At 37.4% G+C, this 25411-nt stretch overlaps 1 protein-coding gene across 1 annotated transcript in view; it reads right to left on the bottom strand.

Moving 5' to 3' along the window:
* Positions 1–10912: 10912 nt before the first annotated feature.
* Positions 10913–25411, bottom strand: part of CNTN1 (contactin 1) — a 357030-nt gene continuing 342531 nt past the window's right edge. Inside the window, exon 26 of the mRNA XM_044227281.1 lies at positions 10913–13393. Within this exon, the coding sequence (XP_044083216.1) occupies positions 13317–13393 (77 nt within the window). The 3' untranslated portion in view covers positions 10913–13316. The remainder of the gene's footprint in view (positions 13394–25411) is intronic.

The following is a 25411-nucleotide window of genomic DNA, read 5'->3' as shown; positions in this document are numbered from 1 at the left end:
ACAAATAATTTTGCAAAACCGCTTCTCTAGGAAACATCTTTTCAAAAACAGTTTAAAAGATTACCAAATAATTTATAGTATGGTATAACCTTTTAAAGCTTTCGCTATTCCAAATACTAACACAAAGTGTTAACTGTATTAAACCCAAGTTGTTCAGGTGATTTATTTATTGGAGTTATTGCTCCAAGAAGAGAAGCATAAATTGAAGCCCAAGTGGTTTTTGTAGTAACCTGAATAATGGCCCCCCAAATCTCAGATCCTAAACTCTGTAATCCAAATTTGCATTTGTATATGTTAATTTATATGGCAAAGTGGGCCTTCAATACAATCACATGTATCCTTACAAGACGGAGGTAGAAGGAGATCTGACTACAAACAGAAGAGGAAAGGTGATGTAACCATTGGAGGCAGAGACTGGAATGATAAGGACAAAAGCCAAGGAATACAATCAGCTACCAAACTGGAAAGGCAAGGAACAATTCTCTATTAGAACCACCAGAGAGAGGACAGCCCTGGCAGGGCTATGATTTCAGTTCACTGATACTGATTTAGAACTTCTGGCCTCCAGAACTTGAGAGAATAAATTCCTGTTTTGTTTTTTTTCTTAAGCCTCCAAGCTTGGGTAATTTGTTATAGCAGCCACAGGAAACTTACTGTTATCAAAAGGAATAAAGCGATATCAATTTTACCACCTAAGAGATTATGCATTAGAAATCATCTAATGAGCTATTACATTACATGTGGCCTACAAGTATTTATTTCCTGGATACCACTGTTATGGGAGAAGATAAACAGAAATTCACTATGAAAACTAAAATAAGTCTGTATGTAACTTCGTATCTGTTCTAAAACTTTTGAATGAACTTATAGATAATGATTAAAAATCCAACCAAATCCAACCAAATCTGGTAGATTCTTTAAAAAATTAATGAGAAAATATATTTTAAAGGCTTTAAATGGTCTGCATTCCAATATTCAAGTGTGGCACTAAGTGTCCTTCAGCTCATGAGAAGTGTATGGTTTCCATTACTTACCTCTCCACTCTCTTCTGATTTTATGGGTCTGCTTCATAAACCAGGAGAGTCTAATCTCCCATCTTTAAAATTTCCTTTATGAATAGCAATTGCAGGATTTTCTGTTTTAGTTTTTTTAAGTGACTGTGTATTTAAATCACTTATTTACAATTAGAGAAATCCCATAGGAACTCTTCAGAACCCTAAATTCTTTAAAAGTATTATCAGAAGATTTGGGTGAATGAAAGCAATCCAAGGAATAATCGACAAGATGACATTTTCCATAGCAGATTCTAAAGAATGAGCAAAAAGGATTAGCTACTCAGGAACCAAGCCTGAAGGACAACTTGATGTAGAAGCAGATGGACCAGGCTGGAGATTAGAGAGCTTCCTTTTTCTACTTTGGGTACAAACATGTGAAGCAACTCTGATTTGGGGTTTGTCCACCCACCTGGCATTTTATGCCTCTCTAGTGTGGTCACCCAAACCAAATTTTCCTGAGTGCCTGGAGACAGACCGTGTCATGGGAAGAAAAGGAGATGTAACCAAGTTGGTTCTGCTTGTCTTGAAGAGTCATCCCTGATACAAACATTGTTAGATTAATTGGAAGTTTAAAAAAAGAAGAAGAAGAAGTAACGGAAAAGAAAGGAAGAAAAAACAAGAAACTCAATCAGATTCTTAGTGAGAAACTATTTTAGGGCCTTGGAAAGGTCACATTCCTTTTTTGATCATTAATGAACTGAGATTTTTGTACAGTCCTGCAGTAGCCTTGAGGTACAATTCCTCTGGCTGAGGAGTGTTTGATTATGCTAAATAAACAGAAAAATACATTCATTGTTAATCCTGGGGATAGATTCTTTCCTTGGGGGGTGGCAATAAGAGAGAACAGAATGATTTTTTTTTTAAACTTAGATAATAAAAACAGTATTATAAAAATAGTGTGTCTATTTTTCTTCTGTTCTGCAACTGAAGCCCAGAACGAACTTGTTTGTCAATTAGGGCTTAGCACACAGACTGTTAGGATCAACCATGTTGTTTAGGGTGAGATGGAAATACTCTTTATATGATATATGTGGAATCCAACTGAATAATTAAGGGGAGAAATAATGATTTTCTCTTTTGTTTAATATTAATATTATAGATTTTAGGATTTTAGGATGCAGATTGGAAAAAATTTCTTCATCTGCATCATTTAATAGTAGAGTGGTTGAGCTAGTGATTATTTGTGCCAGCTCCTTCTTATTACAGTGAATAAAGGTTAAACCCATAAGACTCGTGTAGCCAACGCATCATCACTAGATCTGACCCTCAAATTTATGGTTTAAGACTCCTAGTAAATTATTTTTTTCACAGAGCTCCTGTGTTTCCCAAGATTTCTCAAATGGTAAAATCCTTCACAAACTGAACCGCTTGGAATATTCCATTTCATAACCGATTAGCGATTTCTATAATATACATTCCAAAATAGAATTATTTAAAGAAAAAAAAGGCATTTCTGCTCAAATCAGAGAAAGTCATGAATATGTAGAATCAATAGTGTCTCTTATGCCAAAATGCCAATCAGTAAATCTTTTTTGAGAGCTGGTTTGCTCAGTTAGTAGGGTAAATAATCTCTCTGGAGACAGAAACTGTTTATTTTAGCAATTTGCCTCTTTACTGTCCTGAGTACTTTAATTCCACAGGAGAAGAGCTGAAGTGAATAGAATAGAACTGCATCTATAATATTTACGCATGTTGCAAACAAAATATTTTAAATATTCAAGTTTTGCTTTATGCTCTTCATCAGACCTGTTTTAATCATTTCATTCTTTCTTCTGTATGATGGCCACTTTGGACTGTTACCTAGTGCCTTCTAATACTTCTTATCATGGCCACCGAAACTTTATGTATGACCATTTCCTAACCCTGTAACTCCAGCCAAAGAGGATTGTCTTTCCATTTCTTTAAAGCTGTAAGCTTCTCAAATTATTTCAAGTTAGGGTGTAAAAAAACATGGTGTGCTATTCTTGACACATATATTTGCATTTAACTCTTGAGTCTTAAGCCACTATTTCTCGACCTGAGGCTGTTCAAAGAAGCTGTTTCTTACACATTCTGAGAATTCTCAAGGACAATTTAAAACTCTTGATCACTTGATGATTACCTTTGGATGGGTATCTTAAAAATAACATAAACGTGTTCTGATCTTCTCAATGACCCCTGAAGAGCTTAATTATTCCCATCATTTTGGTCCTGGAGTTCATGTTGTATTGGTGTCAAGTAGCACTATTTTATTGTCACTGGCTAATAAGAAATAAGCAGACGTGCACTCCATGGTAAGTGATAAGTGTGCACTAAGTGATACCCAAATGTCAGCATCACTGACCAAAAGGCTTCACAGTAATTAGGATTGAGATGCGATAGGAGAATTCAGTCATCTGGTACAGGGCTGAGAGCGGCAAATTAACTTTGGCAAAGCAACATCCATGATCATATTAAATCAATGGTTAATTTCAATATTGCTAGTCTTGCAGCTTTGTCTAATTTTAAGCTGGCTTTGTTATGAGCTTTATGGACAAGAAGTTTATAACTAATTTTATGTTGTATATATTTAGGTACATTTTAATAATAATTACAGTCCCCCTGGATAACTTGTGATTGTTTGGTTGACTTGTTTGGTTTCAGCTGTGCTTTCCTCGAGTTTCAGGACACAAGACCAATAGAGATAATAATGTAAAAATCTAAAATCTTTCAGACAGATGGTCCTTTGGGCAATTCTCAAATCACATGGTACCAGCAATTGTCTTCTCAATATTTGACTCTGGAAATAGCAAATACCTAAGCAGTTAATCAATTGATCACTGTTTTTTGAGCACAGCAGATTGAGGAGGGAAGTGTTAATTTATCTCATTAAAAAATATTCGTTTGACCATGTTCTCAAAAGCAGTCTGAAATCTCTTCATCTATAAACCACAAAAAGGTAGAGAAACTTTTGAGCACTCTGATTTAGTTCTGCTTCCTTAAGGAAGTCATTTTAGCTTTATGAAGATATTTCATACTTTTACTTTACTTCAACAGCTTATATCATGCATTAATCTGTCCTCCTCCAGACATTTTATTATTTTTGCTAGTCATGGGTTTAAGCAATATAAGCATAATATAAATGCTGTTATAAAAATCCAATGCAAATATCTAAACACACTCACAACCATTTCTGAAACTATTTGAAAGCATCAGTTAATTTGTAAGAAAAACAGCTAAACCTGAAACCAGTAAATGCCACTTAACTTTTTACACTTCTTTTACTCACCATATCCAATCGACTTATGAGTTCTCTTGATTTGGTCAATTATGTACCTTTAAAATCTGTCCACTTTTCTTTATTTTTCTCCACCACAAGATTTTGGGCCACCATCCTTTCTCACCTGGATTTTTCTATGTCCTTTTGCAAAATTCCTTATGCAAGAACTAGATGACTGAAGTATGAGGGAGACCTGGGGCAGCACCAACTTGCCCACAAGTCCCCACTGATAGGCAATCTCTAACAGGTGAGAGCCAGCCTCAAGCACGTGAGAAAGCCCAGTTCACAGTAGCAAAGCCATATACCTGACCTGCTGCTGACCCAGGTGTGTGAGTAGTTAATATTTATTGCTATATGCCACTGAGGGATTGTGGGTATTTCTGTAGCAATACAGTGGCAATAAATACCATAGTTCACTTAAAATTCTCTGGGTGTCTTTAGTACTTAATTAGTGCATGCCCCTCCCCATTGATGAATTGGATTCATAGCCTGTGCGAATAAACTTTCCTAATGAATTCTGAAATCCCTTGGGAGTGTGTAACTATACACATTGTTCTCTCTTAGCAATAATGAAAAAAGTGTGAGACCACTTGGCAATGGTGACCCTTCACTTTCATCATTGGGAATGGTATACATTTAAAATGTAAAAAAAGAAAGATTTCCATGCCCACGGGCCTTTCCTCCTATTTTACACTCAGCTACGGCACTCAGTTCAGCTAAATCAGCTCCACCTGATCAGGGAGGAAGTAACTTTCAGCAGAACGTGCATGTGAAACTCTGTGCTCCCTATAAGGAGAGCAATGCAGTTCCCCAATCTAGGAGTTTTAGAGCCCCTCTAAACTGCATGTATCCATTGAAAAGTAATGGTGGTCCTAGTCTCAGTAATCAGACAACAAAAATAAATTAAAGGCATCCAAATCAGCAAAGAAGAAGTAAAACTATCACTCTTTGCAGATGATATGATACTATATATGGAAAACCCAAAAGATTCCACTCCAAATCTGCTAGAACTTGTACAGGAATTCAGTAAAGTGTCAGGATATAAAATCAATGCACAGAAATCAGTTGCATTTCTTTACACCAACAAGACAGAAGAAAGAGAAATTAAGGAGTCAATCCCATTTACAATTGAACCCCAAACCATAAGATACCTAGGAATAAACCTAACCAAAGAGGCAAAGAATCTATACTCAGAAAACTATAAAGTACTTATGAAGGAAATTGAGGAAGATGCAAAGAAATGGGAACATGTTCCATGCTCCTGGATTGGAAGAGCAAATATAGTGAAAATGTCTATGCTACCTAAAGCAATCTATACATCTAATGCAATCCCTATCAAAATCCCAACTATTTTTTTCCAAAGAAATGGAACAAATAATCCAAAAATTTACATAGAACCAGAAAAGACCTCAAATATCCAGAGGAATATTGAAAAAGAAAGCCAAAACTGGTGGCATCACAACTTCAGACTTCAAGCTCTATTACAAAGCTGTCATCATCAAGACAGTATGGTACTGGCACAAAAACAGACACATAGATCAATGGAATAGAATAGAGAGCCCAGAAATAGACCCTCAACTTTATGGTCAACTAATCTTCAACAAAGCAGGAAAGAATGTCCAATGGAAAAAAGACAGCCTCTTCAATAAATGGTGTTGGGAAAACTGGACAGCCACATGCAGAAAAATGAAACTGGACCATTTCCTTACACCACACACAAAAATAGACTCAAAATGGATGAAGGACCTCAGTGTGAGAAAGGAATCCATTCAAATCCTTGGGGAGAACACAGGCAGCAACCTCTTCAACCTCAGCCACAGCGGCTTCTTCCTAGGAACATCACCAAAGGCAAGGGAAGCAAGGGCAAAAATGAACTATTGGGATTTCATCAAGATCAAAAGCTTTTGCACAGCAAAGGAAACAGCCAACAACACCAAAAGACAACAGACAGAATAGGAGAAGATATTTGCAAACAACATAGCAGATAGAGGGCTAGTATCCAAAATCTATAAAGAACTTATCAAACTCAACATCCAAGGAACAAATAATCCAAACAAGAAATGGGCAGAAGACATGAACAGACATTTCTGCAAAGAAGACATCCAGATGGCCAACAGACACATGAAAAAGTGCTCCACATCACTCGGCATCAGGGAGATACAAATCAAAACCACAATGAGATACCACCTCACACCAGTCAGAATAGCTAAAATTAACAAGGCAGGAAATGACAGATGCTGGCAAGGATGCGGAGAAAGGGGAACCCTCCTACACTGTTGGTGGGAATGCAAGCTGGTGCAACCACTCTGGAAAACAGCATGGAGGTTCCTCAAAAAGTTGAAAATAGAGCTGCCCTACGACCCAGCAATTGCATTACTGGGTATTTACCCTAAAGACACAAATGTAGTGATCTGAAGGGGCACGTGCACCCAAATGTTTATAGCAGCAATGTCCACAATAGCCAAACTATGGAAAGAACCTAGATGTCTATCAACAGATGAATGGATAAAGAAGAGGTGGTATAGATATACAATGGAATACATTGCAGCCATCAAAAGAAATGAAATCTTGCCTTTTGCAACTGCGTGGATGGAACTAGAGGGTATTATGCTTAGCGAAATAAGTCAATAAGAGAAAGACAACTGTCATATGATGTGTCATATATGTCCCTGATATAAGGAAGTGGAGATGCAATGTTGGGGGGCTTGGGGGTAGGAAAGAATAAATGAAACAAGATGGGATTGAGGGGGAGACAAACCATAAGAGACTCTGAATCTCACAAAACAAACTGAGGCTTGCCAGGGTGAAGGGGATAGGGAGAGGGTGTTGGGGTTATGGACATTGGGGAGGGTATATGCTATGGTAAGTGCTGTGAAGTGTGTAAACATGACAATTCACAGACCTATACCCCTGGGGCTAATAATACATTATATGTTAATTTAAAAAATTTAAAAAAAAAAGAAAAGTAATGGTGGGAAGGGAGACTTAAGATTTATTGGGCGATTATTATATGTTGGGTATTTTAAGTCTGTTATCTTTTTTTTTTAAGATTTTATTTATTTATTTGACGGACAGAGATCACAGGTAGTCAGAGAGAGAGGAAGAAGCAGGCTCCCTGCTGAGCAGAGAGCCAGATGCAAAGCTCAATCCCAGGACCCTGGGGTCACGACCTGAGCTGAAGGCAGAGGCTTTAACCCATTGAGCCACCCAGACGCCCCCTATTATCTTCTTAAATTTGTATAAATTGACTAGAACTTTAAGAGGAAGTGGAATGGAAAACATTTTTACTATCTAACACTCTTTGGTGGTGGCACCTGCTGACCTTTCTTCACCACACATGGTTCTGGTCCCCCTCCTTGTGTCACCGTGTATTTGCCAACTTCCAGTAATCTAGAAGGGTAGACAGGAGGCCCAAGATGGCTAAATAAAATACACCAAACTCCCAGGGAGAGTCTGAGTCTTTAATGAGATTTGGAAATGTCAGAAAGAGTCTCTATTCCTTTTGGACCACTGACATGGAAGGCGTAAATGGTCAGCATCCAGGATTCCTGCCCCGAGATTAGAAGCATATGCAGAGATGCAGAATCAACAGATAGAGAGTGTTCCCTGGAAACATTATTTAAGTCCTTCTAGCAAGTCCATCTTGTAGGTCCCACTATTTGAGCCAATAAACTCCTTTTTCCCCTTCTGTTTATTTGAGTTGAGTGTCTATCAGTTGAATTGAAAGAATTACGAATGTCTGAGGAGTGTTATCCTCATTTTATGGAAGAGGAAACTTTGCCTCCAAATACCACATTACTTGTCCAAAGTCTCACAAGTGATAACAGATAGAGTTAGAATTTGATCACAAGTCTATCCAATGGCCACGATCCTTTCATAACTGCATTTTTGAAAGTTTAAAAAAAATGTCCATACAGTAAAACTTATATGCTGTAGAGTTTTAACAAATGCATAGATTTGGGTCCCTCCCACTCTTGCCATGGCCTCTAAGAGTTCCCTGACGCTATTCCTAAGTAGTCAGATTCTCTCCCTACTCCTGCTGCTTGGCAACTACGAACCTGTTCTCTGTCTCTGGAGTTTCACTTTTCCCAGAATGTCATATAGATGGAATCCACAAACCTTTTGAAGCTGACTTCTTTCACTTAACACAGTACATTTGAGATTAACTTACTTTGTTGTATGTTGTCAACATGAATGTTTTCTGAAAGTATCCTTACAGCAGCATTTCAGTCATATCCTCATTAGTGTGAGTGGAACATATACAGGTTTTAAAAAGGGAAAAGGAGAAGAATACAGGGTTGCATAACACACTCCTAAGATTTATATCCACCTGGAATCTGTGGCTGTGGTCTGACTTGGATATAGGGACTTTGCAGATGTCATGGAGTTCAGATGAGGCCACGCTGGATTAGGGTCTGGACCTACTCCCATGGCTAACATTCTTAGAAGAAGAAAGAAATCTGGACACAGAGTCACTCAAGAAGAACTCCAGTTGACAATGGAAGCAGAGATGGTGAGATGCAGCTGTAAGCCAAGGAATGCCAAGGACTGCCTGCAACCGTGAGAAACTAGGAGAGAGGCACAGAGCAGATTCTCCCTCAGAGCCAACCGTGCCGGCACCTTGATTTCAGACTTCTAGCTTCCAGAAGTGTGACAGCATAGACTTCTGTTGTTTGAAGCCACGTAATCGTGGTTATGTGTTATGACAGCCCCAGGAAACTATTATAACTAAACCAATGAAGTATTCAGCACTGTTTTCAAGACAGCTTCAATCAAAACAAAGGGGCCTTACTCAGGAGATAGGATAAGTGAAGGCCCAGTTCTTCATCTCACAATTTTGCCTTAGGATGAGCTTGACTCAAATCTACAACCAAATTCGTAATAGCATCATAGGCACTGGTATATGTTACCCCACGTATCAAATTTGTTATTAGTAGCTAAAAAGTGAAACCTGTTTTTAAGATATTATAAAAATGTAGAAAAGTAATCTTGGCCTCCCATCAACTAATTTTAAAGTCATCTCATCCAAAACCACTTTGTTTCTATTCTAAAAAAAAAGTTCAAGTTGTGGAGGGGACACCTTTCATCAATCTTTTTATTAACAACCTTCAGAAGATTATAGACTCAGGAAATTAAGTATTAAAATTTAATTAAGTCACCAAGTGACATGAGAAAAAAAAAAGAGCAAAGGAAATCCACATTCCTTTGGAGAAGAAATCTAAAGTACATTTCAGTCTGCTGCTTGGATTTCAGATATAAATAAATTGGGATATTTTTATTAGACTAAAAGTGTATATAGCATTTTGATACTTAAGATATGTAAATCAAGATAAGAAATTCAGTCATTGGTAAATTAGCATTTCAGAGAGGCCAAGAAAATGTATTTTTTTTCCTTAAGGATCCTTAAAGTATGTACATATGATGTTGCTCTTGTTGACTCGGTTAAAAATATTAGTTAATATAGCTTGTAGTAATCATCAAAGTCTTTGATTCTCAAATCTGGCTCCCTACCAGATACTCCTGAACAACCTAAAATGATACAGATTCCTGTTCCTCACTTTCCAAATTCTGATTTGGTAAGTCTGGACTGGGACCCAGAGACTCTATTTTACTTTTTAAAATTCTCCAGGTGATCCTGATGGGCATCCAGGTTTGAGAACCACTAACATGGAAAACACTCTCACAGAAAGAAGCTTTGATCTCCCAAAGCCTGTGGAATTAGAGCTAGGGCCAATCCAAGGTCAAATACCAAAAGCAAAATATTAGAATGGAAGTAATCTAATACTTAGGACCAAGAAACAGAGTCAGGGTCCAAAAGGGAAACCAGGATCCGGGGTGGAAGAAAATTTCATGAAACAGGAAGGGAGGTTGGAATGCCAAAGATAAATCATAATCAGATCATGGAAGATTGTTAAGGCAGAACACAGGGAGCCCTGGGATTCAGAAGTTTGGGCTTAGTCCAAATCAGGATTCGGAGAAGGCTTTACCTGTACCAGACCTGTCTGTAGAGTCACGCTTTTTTTTTTTTTCCAATTTATTTATTTTCAGAAAAACAGTATTCATTATTTTTTCACCACACCCAGTGCTCCATGCAAGCCGTGCCCTCTATAATACCCACACCTGGTACCCCAACCTCCCACCCCCCCGCCACTTCAAACCCCTCAGACTGTTTTTCAGAGTCCATAGTCTCTCATGGTTCACCTCCCCTTCCAATTTAGAGTCACGCTTTTATGTGAATTCTTCTATTAGAAAACCAGCTCTTTCAAGGTTGAACTAGCTGCTGCTGCTTCTCCTTCTCTTTCTCCTTTTCCTGCTTCTTGAGCATTTAGCAGTTTGCTCTAGTGTCTAGCATTAGACTGAATGATATTTACTGAGATCTTCAAAATTGAAGTTTTCCACCAGGTAATCTTATTTTAATGAAATAACGCCGGTGTGTGTTCACATGTGCACACAGGCAAGCTCAAGTGTGTGTCTCTTTACATCCGTATATTTTTTGCAGAATCTTTCAAACAATTAACTGTTGCTTAAGAAGTAATATTTATTCTGTGCTATTGAACTTATAAAGAAACCTTCTAAAAATGAATTTTCAACTTTAGGTAAATTGAAAGGACAGTTATTATTTCTTGGGTAACAGTAAGACATTTATTTCTTTATAATTTGTTTTCATTCATAAAAAGGACAAAGCACAGTCCTATACTACTCCATTGAAAAAATGATAAAAAATAACTAAAAAAATCAATTCAATATTTATCAGTATCAAATAAAATTACTACCACCTTTCCTGAATTACAAAGAAACAACAGATATGTCTATATCTATATAAAGTTTAATCAAGAATCTTGCGTCTTAAGCAGATGATACATTAGTTAGTTTGACAACAGTTGAAAACTGATGGTCCCAGTCAAATTTGTACAATTGTATGAGGAAATGAAAAGCTTGAGTTATCAGTGTATGAGAGATTTTAATCTACCTTATCTCCGTCACAAATTTAAAATTAAACAACCAACCTCCAAAGTCTGTTTTCTTCTTACCTTTCAGAACCATTTCATGCAAAATCTAACCAGGTTTGCTCTTTATTGCACTACATTAGAAAATAAAAGGCGAGCATGCATTTGGCAAAAGATTTAGTTGTTGTCGATTATATAAAAATGCCCAACATGGGTCACATTGCAAAAGGAAAACCCCAAAGTGTAACAATGAAAACACAAACATTTGTACAGAAGGCTTACAGCATATTCGTTTCCCTAAAGTACGAAGAGATTTTGTTTCCTTTTCAAATAATTAGGTATTTTATGAAATCTGGTAATGATTTTAAGACTGTTGACATACTTCCACTGGGAAATCATCCATTTCACTTATTTTTAAAAAGTTTCATTTTATAACAAAGAGTTGAATGTAAACTAATGAAATATTTATTGATATTTTCATAATGAAAACTCTAAACATTTACACATAGATATATAGTACAAAAATTATACAAATTAAAGAAAGGAGGGGTAAAGTAGTAATAGATCTATTTTGCTTCCTGTAAATATTTTTTTATGAACCTATAAGGTATCCTTTCTAAAAAGATAAACTCTATCTCTAATTAGCTAGCAAGGTTGTGCTAATAAAATAGGATTACACCTCCTGAATCATCAGACATTGCACTATTTCATGAGCCAGCTAATCCTTTATTACTCCATTTCTTTCACATCCACACTCAAATACATTTGCTTACACACCATGGAGAATGAAGAAATGTGCGTCTTCCTTTTTACAACTTATAAAAACCTGAAGCACCAACTCTTGGGAGACACCATTGGACAGACACATTACCTGTCTCCTCCTGGTCTTCCAGTACGCATACTTTCAAGGTACCATTAGTAATATATTGATTTGGTATTTTTAGCCAGTTTTCAGTATTGCATTGAAGTGGGAAATGAGCTTAAAACTAAATTAAAAAAAATAAGGTATATTGTGTTTTTTTTCTGACCTCCAGGTGATTTCTTGAGATCTTCAATAATGCAAGGTTTTACTTAGAAATGAAGCACAGAAACAAAGATACTAGAATATTATTAGATCACACTGATATTCACTTAACTGTCGTTTATTCCTAGCTGTGCAAAGACTGTCACATCTCAATTAAAAAATGGAAGCACTCTACTTTTCAAAATTCATCATCCCATGTATGAATAAATACAGCAATAGGATGATTCTCTAGATAAGAGCTGTGATTTTTGAGGTTTGAAATTGACAAGAAAAGCATAAAATAACTTCAGAACATAATATCAAAGTAAAGAAAAATCTTCATATGGTATGTTAACTTTACTACTAAACAACTAACTTAAAAGTATTACTGATTCTAAAAGACAAATATTTAGAAAACTACTTTCTTCCAAAATAAGAATACTGATAACAAGTTGTAGAATTGGTTTTCAATATTCAGAATCTTTTAACTCATCCAGTAAAATGATCTGGTCATGGAATTTATGTCAAAATGTTTCAGTTATAATCTATCTTTTGTTAAGACAACTCAAAATATCATGAATGATAGGGGCCATTCAAAAATATGCAGGACCCAAAACAGAGAATAGTACAAGAGACTGTATTACTCTTAACATTTACCACATACGATCAACATTTCAACCTCTATTATATTTCACAACTTGTTATTAAGTTTAAAGCACCTGTGTACGGTGATTTTTACTTTCACTCTACAGCCTATAGTATTGAATTGAACACTGTAACTTGTCCCATTGGATTAAATCATGCAACTGTCACAGAATCAGGTTAAGTGGTTTATAAGGCATATTGGAACGAGTTAAAAATTATTTTATATCCATTTAAAAGTTTATTCTTTTGGATGAAAGTGTTCCTGAATGCCTCAGTCATGACGTGTGTTGTAAATCAGTTGGATAGTTTGTTAAAGTGTAATTTATTTGGCTTTGGGCAGAGCCACAGGAATTGGAAGGAACTGTAGTCATCATAGGGATGGAGATGTCCTCTGAGCTGGGCCGGGAACAGCAGCTGTCACACCACGTTCAGATTGCCAAGTAGACAACGATGCCAAGGGCAGGCAGCAGGAAGCCGAGAAGACTTGGTGATAGAGCAGACACGCCTGCAGAGTAAACCAAAAACGGGCATATTATTTCACTGAGAATGGCGCTATTTCTCCTTTACTGCTTGGGGAAAGCCAGAGTAGGCAGGCCTGAAAAACAAATGGTTCCTTTAAAAAAAAAAAAAAAATCTCTGTACATCAGTGATTTAAAGAAAACAAAAACACTTGATCAAGAATTTGATGCATGAGAGCAAGTGGCTGTTTCTATAACACGCTCCTATAAATCATTTCTGATAAAATCACAAGTGTTTATGTTTTCCTGCCAGAAAGTGTTGTCAAGAAACATATGTAAATAAGCAAACAAACAAATGGAAAAAACTCCCACATATGTAAGGTGTTAAAAAATAAGATAAAAAGATATGCTAAAGATACTAATAATGTACCTGGGATAAAAATATCATGGGTATACCGGATAGATTTTGCAAAATTTAATATCCAATGATTTTAAGACATTTAGGTGCTTACACACAATGATTTGAGGAATATATTCTTGATAATAGTAAATCATCTATTCAGATTTTTATCTAAGCAAAAGTTGTCCTGAGATATTGTGTTATGAATTAAAATTAAATATGATGTAATGTACTATGGATTTATATTACATCTTGGGCTAATTACAGCTAGAAGGGCTCCTCCTGTGGTCAAGTTTATGGGTGCAGATCTTGCCCTCACTGGAATTCTTGAGAAAAGGTTAAAAAATGGGATCAAGAAGGCAAACTCTTCCTTTCCACTCCCCACATCTCTTAGGCTTCCTTTAAAGAACACACTGCTGGAACGAATGCTGAGCTAAAAAATACAATCAGCAGCTCGTAAATATAGTAGATCTGTGTCAAGTTGTAGAAGTTAATTTGAAACCTTCAAACCTTATTATCTACCATGTTAACAGTGGCCCCCAAGAGCCCTTTGGATTTCTCTTATACTGGGAAGAGTCAGGGTATTTCTCTTGCATCTCAAGTCATTAAAAGCACATTCATGTTCCGCATGGGGGAAAGACAATCATATCTATTTGCACACCGGTATCTCTCTAGTGCCCTGTCAGCAGCTCTGAGTGCTGCATGGAAACATAAGAGAAGTATGATCATAACCCAGATAAAGAAATAAGCAGCACAGCAAGGGTGGAAAAGTGAAGGCAGAGCAACAAGGGCAATATAAATGGCCCTCAAGAAGCTGCTGATAGAGCACGAATACCACTGCTGCCTAAGAACGTGAGGAAGAGCAATGTTAACACCAATAGAGACTATGGAAGCTACTACTTACCACTCTACAGGCATGAGACAGACACTCTGCTGGACTTTCATATACCTTATGACACTAACCCAACAGCCAATGATGGTGGATCTTAATATCCTGATTTTATAGATTACATAACTCCGATTCGGGTAAGATGACTTGCTTAAAGCCAATGGCCAGTAGAGGGCAGAGCCAGGATTCCATTGCCTATCCACCAGGCTCCAAACGCCAGACTCTTTATCTTTTTGGCACTTTGTATAGACCGCTTTGGAAAAGGACCAGTTCTAGAAATGCATAAGGATACTCCACTCCACACTTACAAAGGCACAGAAAGAAAATTAATGACCTATGAGAAAGCACAGCACCTAAGTTGTTTCAAAAAGAGTCCTTTGTATGCACGTAGTATTTTTTCATTCTCTTTTTCTACATAGATATTTTAAAAATATGCCACAGCCCACATGTTATTTTATTCCGATAAGGTGACCAATAATAAACCTCAATAGCACAGAAAAAGATTAGTTTTCAATATTTGACCTAAGTTAAATGATCTGTCCTGAAGACTTTTGTCTGAGAATGACTGCAGGGTCTGTGCGTGGCTCTGTCCTCTAACCACAAATTACATCAGGGGCGGATACACGTTCATGTACTTGCCTGAATGTGTGGGTTGGCGCATACAAACTGTGGCTGCAGAAAGAAGTTTAGTCAATTGTGGATGCCATTTTGAAGTTTTGGTGTTAGTATGAAAACCAAACCCAATTTCATAATGTGTGGCTTCAACATCAGGATATTTGATTTATTTTAAATAAACTCTTCATGTTTATGTGTGTTATATTTAATTTCTCTAATGGCTCAAGCTTATGTAATTGTGGTCTTCATCTTCAATTCTCTTTCACATTCCAAGCCCAAATTAGAGACCTGACTGAATTACTATTTAAAGTCATTTAAAATGTGGGATCCCTATATTCTTGAAGCATTTTCAATATATATTGGTTTTATATCTAACAAAATGTATACCATAATACTGCTATCAAGTATAATGTCAGTAATGATACGGTATGCAGTAAACAAATTTTGCTCTCACATATTTACTGCACGTCAAACATGAACAAGTCATCAATCTTGAATCATTTTTCCCGACCAGAACAAAGGTAATGCCTATTTAGAATACTATAGCTTTTGCATTGAATTTTCTTGATTTTTTTTAACCTCAACTACCCTGATTTATTATTTCTGTCAGGAAGGATTCCTGCTGGAGAGAGTTATATATTGAGAAGTGAAATCCTAATTAAAAGTTAAATAGTGCTTAACAATCTTTGCAAGTTTTATGATAAGTAGAAAACCATTCTAATCACTTTTTAATACAAATTTCTCTCTCTTTTTAAAAAAAGATTTTATTTATTTATTTGACAGAGAGAGGGAGGGAGAGAGAGAGATCACAAGTAGGCAGAGAGGCAGGCAGAGAGAGAGGAGGGGAAGCAGGCTCCCCACTAAGCAGAGAGCCGGATGCGGGGCTCGATCCCAGGACCCTGAGACCATGACCTGAGCCGAAGGCAGAGGCTTAACCCACTGAGCCACCCAGGTGCCCCACAAATCTCTTTTCTGATGCTTAAATTTGGACACCATGGTCCAATCCAAATTGCTACTGCTGATGATGCTTTAAGACAGAGAGTTCCTTCCTGTGGTGTCACTTTTTGTTTTCACAGTTGTTAATATCTCTAGGTTCTGAACAACTTCAGGACAAGGAATATATCCAAATTGTATTTTCAGCTGTGTTGACAAATACCAAGTGCAGTATATAGTGAGTACTTGACCCATAATGTTATAAATAATTCTTTCAGATTTAAGCCCTGAACCTTTTCTGATGAAGAGCAGAAGATGGGAGAGATAGCAAAAGGGCAGAACAAAGGATAAGTTTTAAGGAAGAAAGCAAAGGAGAACACATGACCTGTAGTGGAACCCTTGGTATTTCTTTATATTTTATGTCCTCTCTGTTGCATAATCTCTCTAACTTTTAGGCACCTGGGGAAAGGAAGGGGGTTGCCCATTCCCATTAATGCTTTTCCTCAGGAAATCACTTTTTCCCCTATTGGAGAGATGATATTAAAAACACATATCAGGGGCGCCTGGATGGCTCAGTCAGTTAAGTGTCTGCCTTCAGTTCAAGTCATGATCTTCAGGTCCTGGGATGGAGCCCTGCATCAGGCTTCCTGCTCAGCAGGGGGTCTGCTTCTCTCTCACACTCTCTCTCTCTCTCTCAAAAAAAAGAAAATCTTAAAAAAAAAAAAAAAACAAAACCCCACATATCAAAAAAGCATTTATTGGGGTGCCTGGCTGGCTCAGTCAGTAGAGCATGTGACTCTTGATCTCAGGGTTGTGAGTTCGAGCCTCACCTTAGGTGTAGAGATGATGTAAAAGTAAAAAATATATATATATTCTTAAAAGGCACTTATTTTACTGTTCTGTCCAGAGATCCTCCAATTTGTCTTTCACTCTTATAATTTGCCCTGGGCTTTGGGAAGGCAAGATGGTTGATTCCCCACTGCCTAGAGGCATGCTTAATATATACTCAGTGTATTAGGTACATGTCAGTAGATGTTTGCTGTTGAAAAGTGTTGAGTTCAACAGAACTGCTGGGATAGCAGCAAGCTTAGAGAAGTGAAAGGGTATAAGTCTATCTGGGACTGAGAGTGAAAAGTCAGCTTGGATGGAAGAACAAAACCACACGTCTTTATTCAGGTTGGTATGACAAATAGAGATAGTGCCAGCTGTAAGCTTAACTGGAGATAAGGTTACGCCACAGCTATAAAACGCCATAATGACCCCCTCATTGAGTGGCGAGTGCTGCGTCACCAGAGATGCCCAGGACTTCACATTCCATCTATAACTGGGAATACTCAGTTGCTCAATCATCCTCCCTTCATGATGGCCCCCAACCTTAGTTAATCCCTGCTTCTCCTCCCTCTGTCAGCCTCATAAAGAGAAGATACACAACTGATCACTATTTCCCTTAAAAGCGCGTCTGAAGTCTGAGCAGGCACTTAAACCTTATGTCAAGAAGGTTCTCTTTCCGGGGCGCCTGGATGGCTCAGAGGGTTAAGGCCGCTGCCTTCGGCTCGGGTCGTGGTCTCGGGGTCCTGGGATCGAGTCCCGCATCGGCCTCTCTGCTCGGCGGGGAGCCTGCTTCCCTCTCTCTCTCTGCCTGCCTCTCTGCCTACTTGTGATCTCTGTCTGTCAAATAGATAAATAAAATCTTTGGGAAAAAAAAAAAAAGAAGAAGAAGAAGGTTCTCTTTCCCACTTGAGTGGTGTTCCACAACTGCTCTAGCCTGTTTCTGGCTGCAGGTTTGTACTTGGTCTTCAGCTGTTCTGGTTTCCACAGCATGAAGAGGCAAACCTGAGGATCAGTGAGCAGGTCACTGTCCTGGTAGGAGCCATGAGTGTACTGGAACAGTAGTGTGTGGCAGTTAACAGTAAGGCCTCTAGGGCCAAGCAAAGTCCAAATCCTGCCTCTGCCTTTCATTGGCTAGGCAATCTTGAGCACATTATTTAATCTTTTAAAGTCTTAGTTCCTTCATTATAAAATGGGCATAATAATATGTCTCATGGCTGTATTCTGAGAACTGAGAAGATGCCTACCGATAGTTTTTAAGTATTTTTAGCAGCATAACCTTTCTTTAGAAACAATCCTACGAAGGGGTGACTGGGTGGCTCAGTTGTTAGGCGTCTGCCTTCATCTCAGGTCATGATCCCAGGGTCCTGAACTCAAACCCCGCATTGGGCTCTCTGCTCAGTGGGAATCCTGCTTCTCCCTCTCCCACTCCCCCTGCTTGTGTTCCCTCTGTGCTGTCTCTCTCTCTCTCTCTCTCACTCTCTCTCTCTGTGTCAAATAAATTTACAAAACCTTAAAAAAAGAAAAAAGGAAAAAAAAGAAACGATTGTATGTAGAAGTTCATTACTGAAGTAGGAGGGAAAGGGATGCCTTTTTCAAAGATGTGAATTTCAGCAGCAGTGATAATTACATAAAGGATGAGCTAAGAAATTTAATAAGCCACTACGGTTGGGTCTATGGAAGATTAGCATTTCTGACCTTATTTATTTGTACCCTCTGGAGCAGACTACCAGCTTTCCCTCCTCCACGTTCATGCTGGTACCTTTACTTCCTCAAGTCCGTCACTCCATACAACATGTGGGGGTCTACTTATCACAGTTTGAAAACAGCTGCCTTATGTAAAGCAGAAAATGCACAGCTAATAGAAAACTCCTGTTTATTATACTATATATGATATATATTATAAATATCACATTATTCTATATTATTATATATGATTATTATATATAATTATTATATTATATTATTTATTCCTATTTTAGTAATTCATACTAAATTTGATGTTTATTTCTTGGTATTGATATCTTGCATTGTATTTTTGGAACAGCAGATCAGTGGAAGGCAAAGCAAAACAATACAAAAAGCAGGTGTCCCCTGCATATAACTTATATTTGAGACACATGTCCACTTGTTATTCCCTAATCACACACATGTCCTTTTAGAGCACAAATATCCTAGAATGTCCTTCCACCTGTCAAGACTGGGCATATTGAACTTTCTTGCAGTGGACCAGCTCAAGTGTTATCTCCTCTGTGGCACTGTAGTTTGGATCTTTGGCTTCAAGTAACAGGAACCCAACTAAAAAGCCAGTGTCATACCGCTTTGGAACAACTAAACCACAGATGTGAACCCCTGTGTCTTCCATGTTTCTGACTTTCATCTCTTCTTCCTTTGCATGTTGTCTCAAATTCTGAGACAGATTTCTCCTCAAGCTAGACAAGAGCTCCAAGCTCACAGCCTTATATTCTCAAGAGCAAAAAAGATGACACCTTTTTACCCAAACTGTAGTGAGAAAACTTTCAAAGAACAATTCTTATTTTTTTCATGGTTTGATGTGCTGTTTGTCCTAGTTAAAATATTTACATTTCATTTTTTTGTTTGTTTGTTTTAAATTAATTATTTTTTTTTCTCACCATAGCACTTACCCTCTCCAGTGCTAACCCGGCAATTGCACTACTGGATATTTACCCTAAAGATACAAATGTAGTGATCCGAAGGGCCACGTGCACCCCGATGTTTATAGCAGCAATGTCCACATAGTCAAACTATGGAAAGAGCCTGGATGTCCTTCAACAGACGAATCAATAAAGGCGATGTGATATATATATATATATATATATATATATATATATATTTATAGATCTCCATCAAAAAGCCAAAACCTTGCCATTTGCAATGATGTGGATGGAACTAGAAGGTATTGTGCTAAGCAAAATAAGTCCATCAGAGAAAGACAATTATCACATGATCTCACTGGTATGAGGAATTTGAGAATCAAGGAAAGATTCAGATTTGCATAGCCTGGGTCACATACCCTCCCCTAGACCAATTACTGTGGCTGAATTAGTGCATTTCTGTGATAGAACTAGCCAGGGAAGCAAGGAGACTTAAATGTCAATGTTCCTTCTGATCTTAGGAGGATTACTACTTACCCCAGTACTGTGGGGATCAAGAAGTAAAGCAGAACCGTAGAAAGCGCTATGGGGATCAAGAAGTAAAGCAGGAGTTCTGACAAAAACAATACACCTCAACTAAAAACTTCAAATGCACACGGAGTCACCAAAAGCAAAATAGAATAATCCTTATCTTCTCCATTTGTTGACTACATAATCTTTTTGTCAAGAAACATGCCACAAGAGTAATATTCTGTCCATAATTTTGGAAAACGTGTTTTGTGGTAATGGGAAAAATATGTTTCAGCCAATTGCTCCCCTCTCTAAACTGCCTTCCTCAACTTTCACATATTTTTCTAATTGCTTGAGGCTAATCAAGATAAGAAAAGCAAGTGATCTATTTAGCTACTGAAGACTTAAGGATCATTTATTTCTGTAAACTAGTGATAGTACAGGAGGCATTTTTATGAGTAATCATTGAAAGCCACTCAGGATAGGTGCAGCATTAGACACTGTAAGCCTGGAAGCTTTTTTTTTTTTTTTGAGGGTTGGAGTACACAATTACATATGGTTATATTTACTTTAAGATCTGGAATTTCAGCAGCGGTGATAATTACATGAAGAATGAGCTAAGAAATTTAATAAACCACTATGGCTGGGTCTTTGTAAGATCACCACTTCTGACCTTAATTTATTTGTACAGGAAGACCTAGAAGGAGTTTGTCGTGTTACAAATTCAATCAACCATAAGGATTTAGTCTGGTTAAGTAGTGGTGAAGCATTTTGTTTTCGGTTAGCCTAACCAGCTAGGAATTCTTCATCTATCTTGTACTAACTATAGACCCTTTAGTTAACTATTTAATAGTATCTGTTTCTCCACTGGATTATCATATAAGGTTGGAAAGTGATGCTTATTTTTTTTAAATTTGTGGCAGAAATGGGTGAAAACAAAGGTTAAAGGAGGAAGAGCTGTTTCTGACTTTGAGATACGGAAATATAACTTAAAGTATAGATGAGTTTTCTTACAAAGATAATTAACACAAAATTTAAGCAACCTAATTTTCTTGTAGGACTGAACACCTGAGCAATATGAAGCCACTGAGGCAAAAGCAAATCATTTCAAAATTTGTCTTGAACATTGATTGGGATTTTATGAAAATTTTGGTTGATTCATTTCTTGAAACTCCACCCTATTTTTCCTTCCTTTTTCTTTTCCTGATTCCCTTATCCCACCACCTTAGGCTCCCACTCTATTCTTCATCTTTTTTTTTTTAAGATTTTTATTTATTTATGTGACAGATCACAAGTAGGCAGAGAGGCAGGCAGAGAGAGAGAGAGAGAGGAGGAAGCAGGCTCCTCGCTGAGCAGAGAGTCCGATCCGGGGCTCAATCCCAGGACCCTGGGATCATGACCCAAGCAGAAAGCAGAGGCTTTAACCCACTGAGCCACCCAGGCGCCCCCCTATTCTTCATCTTGTTTAAACACTATCAATAATGAGAATCTAGAATAGAGCTGAGCTATACCACTGAAATACTTATAGAGCAGGAACGTTTTACTTGCCTGGAAACTGGCATAAAATTTGCAATAAAATGCCTGCAAATTAGTGAGGTTAATATTAAAATTTCCTTAAGGCCGTCTACAAAAATCATTTTTATAAATTGTCTTGTGCTTATTAAAATTAGAGGAGGTGGCTTTTTAGAAAGGTACTTAGTTGGGTTTGCTTCAAATAGGTCTCTGGAGGAAAATGTGAAGACATTTCTCAATTTTAAACCAATTATTTAAGCATTAACTATCTGCCTTTGACAAAATGAAGTAATGGATATTTACCCCAGTTGGTTTTAAGAGTTCCTGGGAAAGAAAATGAAAGAGAAATCAGAAAATAAAACAAAACAGAATTTTTCCACATTTTTTTCATCATTTTCTTTCCTTTAGAGATCTAATTTTTTTATGGTATCTGTGTATATCAGCTTACTTATTTTGCTTTAGATAATTTTCTTTATGTCCCTTTGGACTGGTAAATACTAAGTTATGTGGAGAAGGAGAAAGACAGCCCAAGGCTTACTTCTGTCAATAGCCAGTTGCATAACTTTAGGCAAAATAATATTTGGACTCAAGATGTGGCTCTGAGGTTGGTGTGATCTTTGGCTATTTTACTTGTCAAGGATGTGGATTTTCCTTCTGGAAAATGATAGGGTTCAATGTTATAAGTCCTAAGGTTGCTACTATGGTCATGAGCCTATGATTCTAAGCAAACCATAATATATTTAAGAATATCAAGCAATGAGCCATAAAATTTGCAAACATATTTGACATATTTCCCCTCATTTATAGTAATCAAAGTTGATATTAGTTTATAAAGACACATTAAAATTTTGATCATGTAAGTGATAGTGGTTTTGATGGGTTTTTTCAAACTCATGCAACCTACTAATCTTGCTGCTCCTACTTGTTTGGCAATTTTAAACCCAGATGCCAAGCAAAGTAAGATTTTTTTTTTTTTTTTTTTTGGCATGGGTACATGGTTTGCTGGCAGCTTATCCTGCCAGTGTATTCTTTCCTTACTGTTGACTCTGGCCCTTTTCAGTCAGAATGTTAGATTGCCAGGATGCATTTCCTCTTTGAGAGAGAAACACACATATCCAATACAGCAATGACCAATTCTTTGCTGGGAAATGTAAGAGTAACTTCTAACTGCCTATTGATCAACAAAGATATGTTCAAATAACCAAATAATTTTGGGGCAAGATGAGACTATGAGGATCTTTTAAATTAGCTTACTGACTTCTTTAGAAATGCAAGGTGTTGTTTTCACCAGAGCATGAGACTCTGCATTAGAAAGAACTTTATTGGAGTATATTTGCCCTCAGTGCCCCATTTGAATATATTTGAATTTATTTGCCCGCACAAAGTACTTAAGTGCTCAGAGTCTCCAGTTCCTTATTTGCAAAATAGGAAGTGTAATACATAGCAGGGTATTTGTGCTAATTAAGTGAAAAAAAATGCTAAAAATGCATAGTAAAAGTCATCTGATAATTGTAAATTTGAAATACAAAATATAATTTGTTCATTAAAACAATTCTTTTTTCACGAATTTTTTAATTAATTAATTAGTTTAGAGAGTGGGGGAGGAGCAGAGGAAGAGAAAGAGAATGTCAAGCTGACTCTGTGCTGAGTGTGGAGCCAGATGTGGGTTAGATCTCATGACCTTGAGATCATGACCTGAGCTGAAATCAAGAGTCTGACACTTAACCTACTGAGCCACCCAGGTTCCCCTCATGAATTTTTCATGAGAATATACTGAGCCTGGGGTGAGACAGAGGAGACCAAGACCTCAGTATTTTGGTCCCATTCTACCAAGTGTGCAACATGTGTATAATGGATTTCATGGGTTTATTTTTTTTCAATTTGTATAAAACCTTTAACAAATAGCATTTGAAGTCTTTATTTGTGATTAACTCACAACCAGAGTCAGCTTGTTAGATGATCTTTATGTTTGTCTTTGGAAATAGCTAATAGAACATTCTTGCATGGGTAGCCCTGGTGTTGTGGAAAGTGTTAAACTATTATAAGAATCAGTTTTTCTCGAACTTGATTAAAGTAGAGTCGGCTGCTTAACCGACTAAGTCATCCAGGTGCCCTGAGACTGGGGACTTTAAATGGCTATTTTATTTTGCCATACTCATCAAAACAAATACTAAGTTATCTCCTCCTCTGCCCTGACCTCTCCTTAATCAGTTTTTGAGATAAAAGGACAGAAAGTAAAGTCAGAAAGTGTAAGAATTTGTGTGTGCTCCTTGCCAAGGCTGTTGGTTCCTCTTTAATGGTAGGCTTGGGGAACCCCTTGAGTACATCTGTGGCTAAAACTTTGCAGACACGTTCAGGAATTACAGAAACATGCCTATTGGTTTACTTACAGGGAAAGGAAGGCCCCACAGAAACAGTTGCTTATTCTATAGCTCTGCCTCTTTATGCTTTTGGAAGACCAGCTAGCATTTTGGCTTATTGACGATAAAGAGTAAGGATAAAACCTACTGGTCCATGACAGTCAATTTTCCTTAAACTTATAATTGTATCCAGTCAAAATCCAAACTAAGGGAAGCAGGCAGATATGTCTTCCCATAAAGCCCCCAGAGTTCTTCACAGTTCCTCCTTTACATAAATTTGAGTAAATGATCTGCTGATTTTAATACTCATGTTCAAGGTCAGGGTGAGACACAGTATTTTTTTTTTTTTTTACGTGAGACAATGGAACCCAAAAGTCTTACTCTTATCATGCGGCAGGATGTCATGACTATTCATGCAGTGTCACTTTGTATAGGCATCCCTAAAATTGTGGCAAATATGACATATTTCTAGGAGAAACGCATTTGCATGCCTATTTCAGTACTGATATTTGTGCAACAAATCATTCACCGGTTGTAGGAAAGGCTAGGTATACAGTCTTTTAAATTTGCTTATGATAGCAGGTCCTTCAAAAAGATGAGCACTATGAGGATAACACAGAACACACTCTGTCAGTTCGGGCTATGAGCCCCCAAATGGGAGTTGTGTTCAGTCTCATGTAACTCCTTTGTGGGTCCCTAATTAGTAGCAGTCAGTCAAGTGGTTGGCCTGCCTGGGGATAATTTCCATTTTACCTGGCTAGTTTTATTAATGTATAGGTGCAGATTAATTTCTATTTAAATTTTAGCTCTGCTTTTCTTTTCAATGAAATCATCTAACAATGAGGAAAACTCCAAAATTTAAATCTACAGATAGTGGTGATATGAGAATAAAAAGGAGATTTATTTAATATTATCTCACTGATACCTACATTTTCTGGATAGTCTAGCCCATAACATATTGTCAACAAATAGCCATTCAAAGGATTGTTTTTGTTTTTTATAGTTTATTATGAGCCAGCTTGGTTTGGGGAAGTTTGTAACAGGTTATTTTGCTTAATTCATAGAATACACAGTTGAAGTATGCAATCACCATCCACATCTACAGATAATGGACCTAAGACTCAGAATTGCCCACTTAGTAAAAGTAAAATTGGGTAGTGAACTGACACCTGATTCTAACTCCATTGCTGTTTTCCCCATCCCCTGGATGCTTCACGACTATCTCTTACTGTGGCTAGAGAGTACAGTGATCCAGCCTCCCTAATGTAATATAATGAGCTGAGATTATATGAGTTGGAGATTAATGAGTTGGAGATTAATGAGTTGGAGATCACCACCAATACCTAAACAGCTCCACTGCAAAAATGGTCAAGGATCCTAGTTCTACACTGGTTTCACGTGGT

Source organism: Neovison vison, chromosome 12, assembly GCF_020171115.1.
Source record: "Neovison vison isolate M4711 chromosome 12, ASM_NN_V1, whole genome shotgun sequence".
In the NCBI taxonomy this organism is placed as follows: domain Eukaryota; kingdom Metazoa; phylum Chordata; class Mammalia; order Carnivora; family Mustelidae; genus Neogale; species Neogale vison.
Note: the sequence above shows the minus strand (reverse complement) of the source record. Positions and strands in the feature narration are given on the sequence as shown.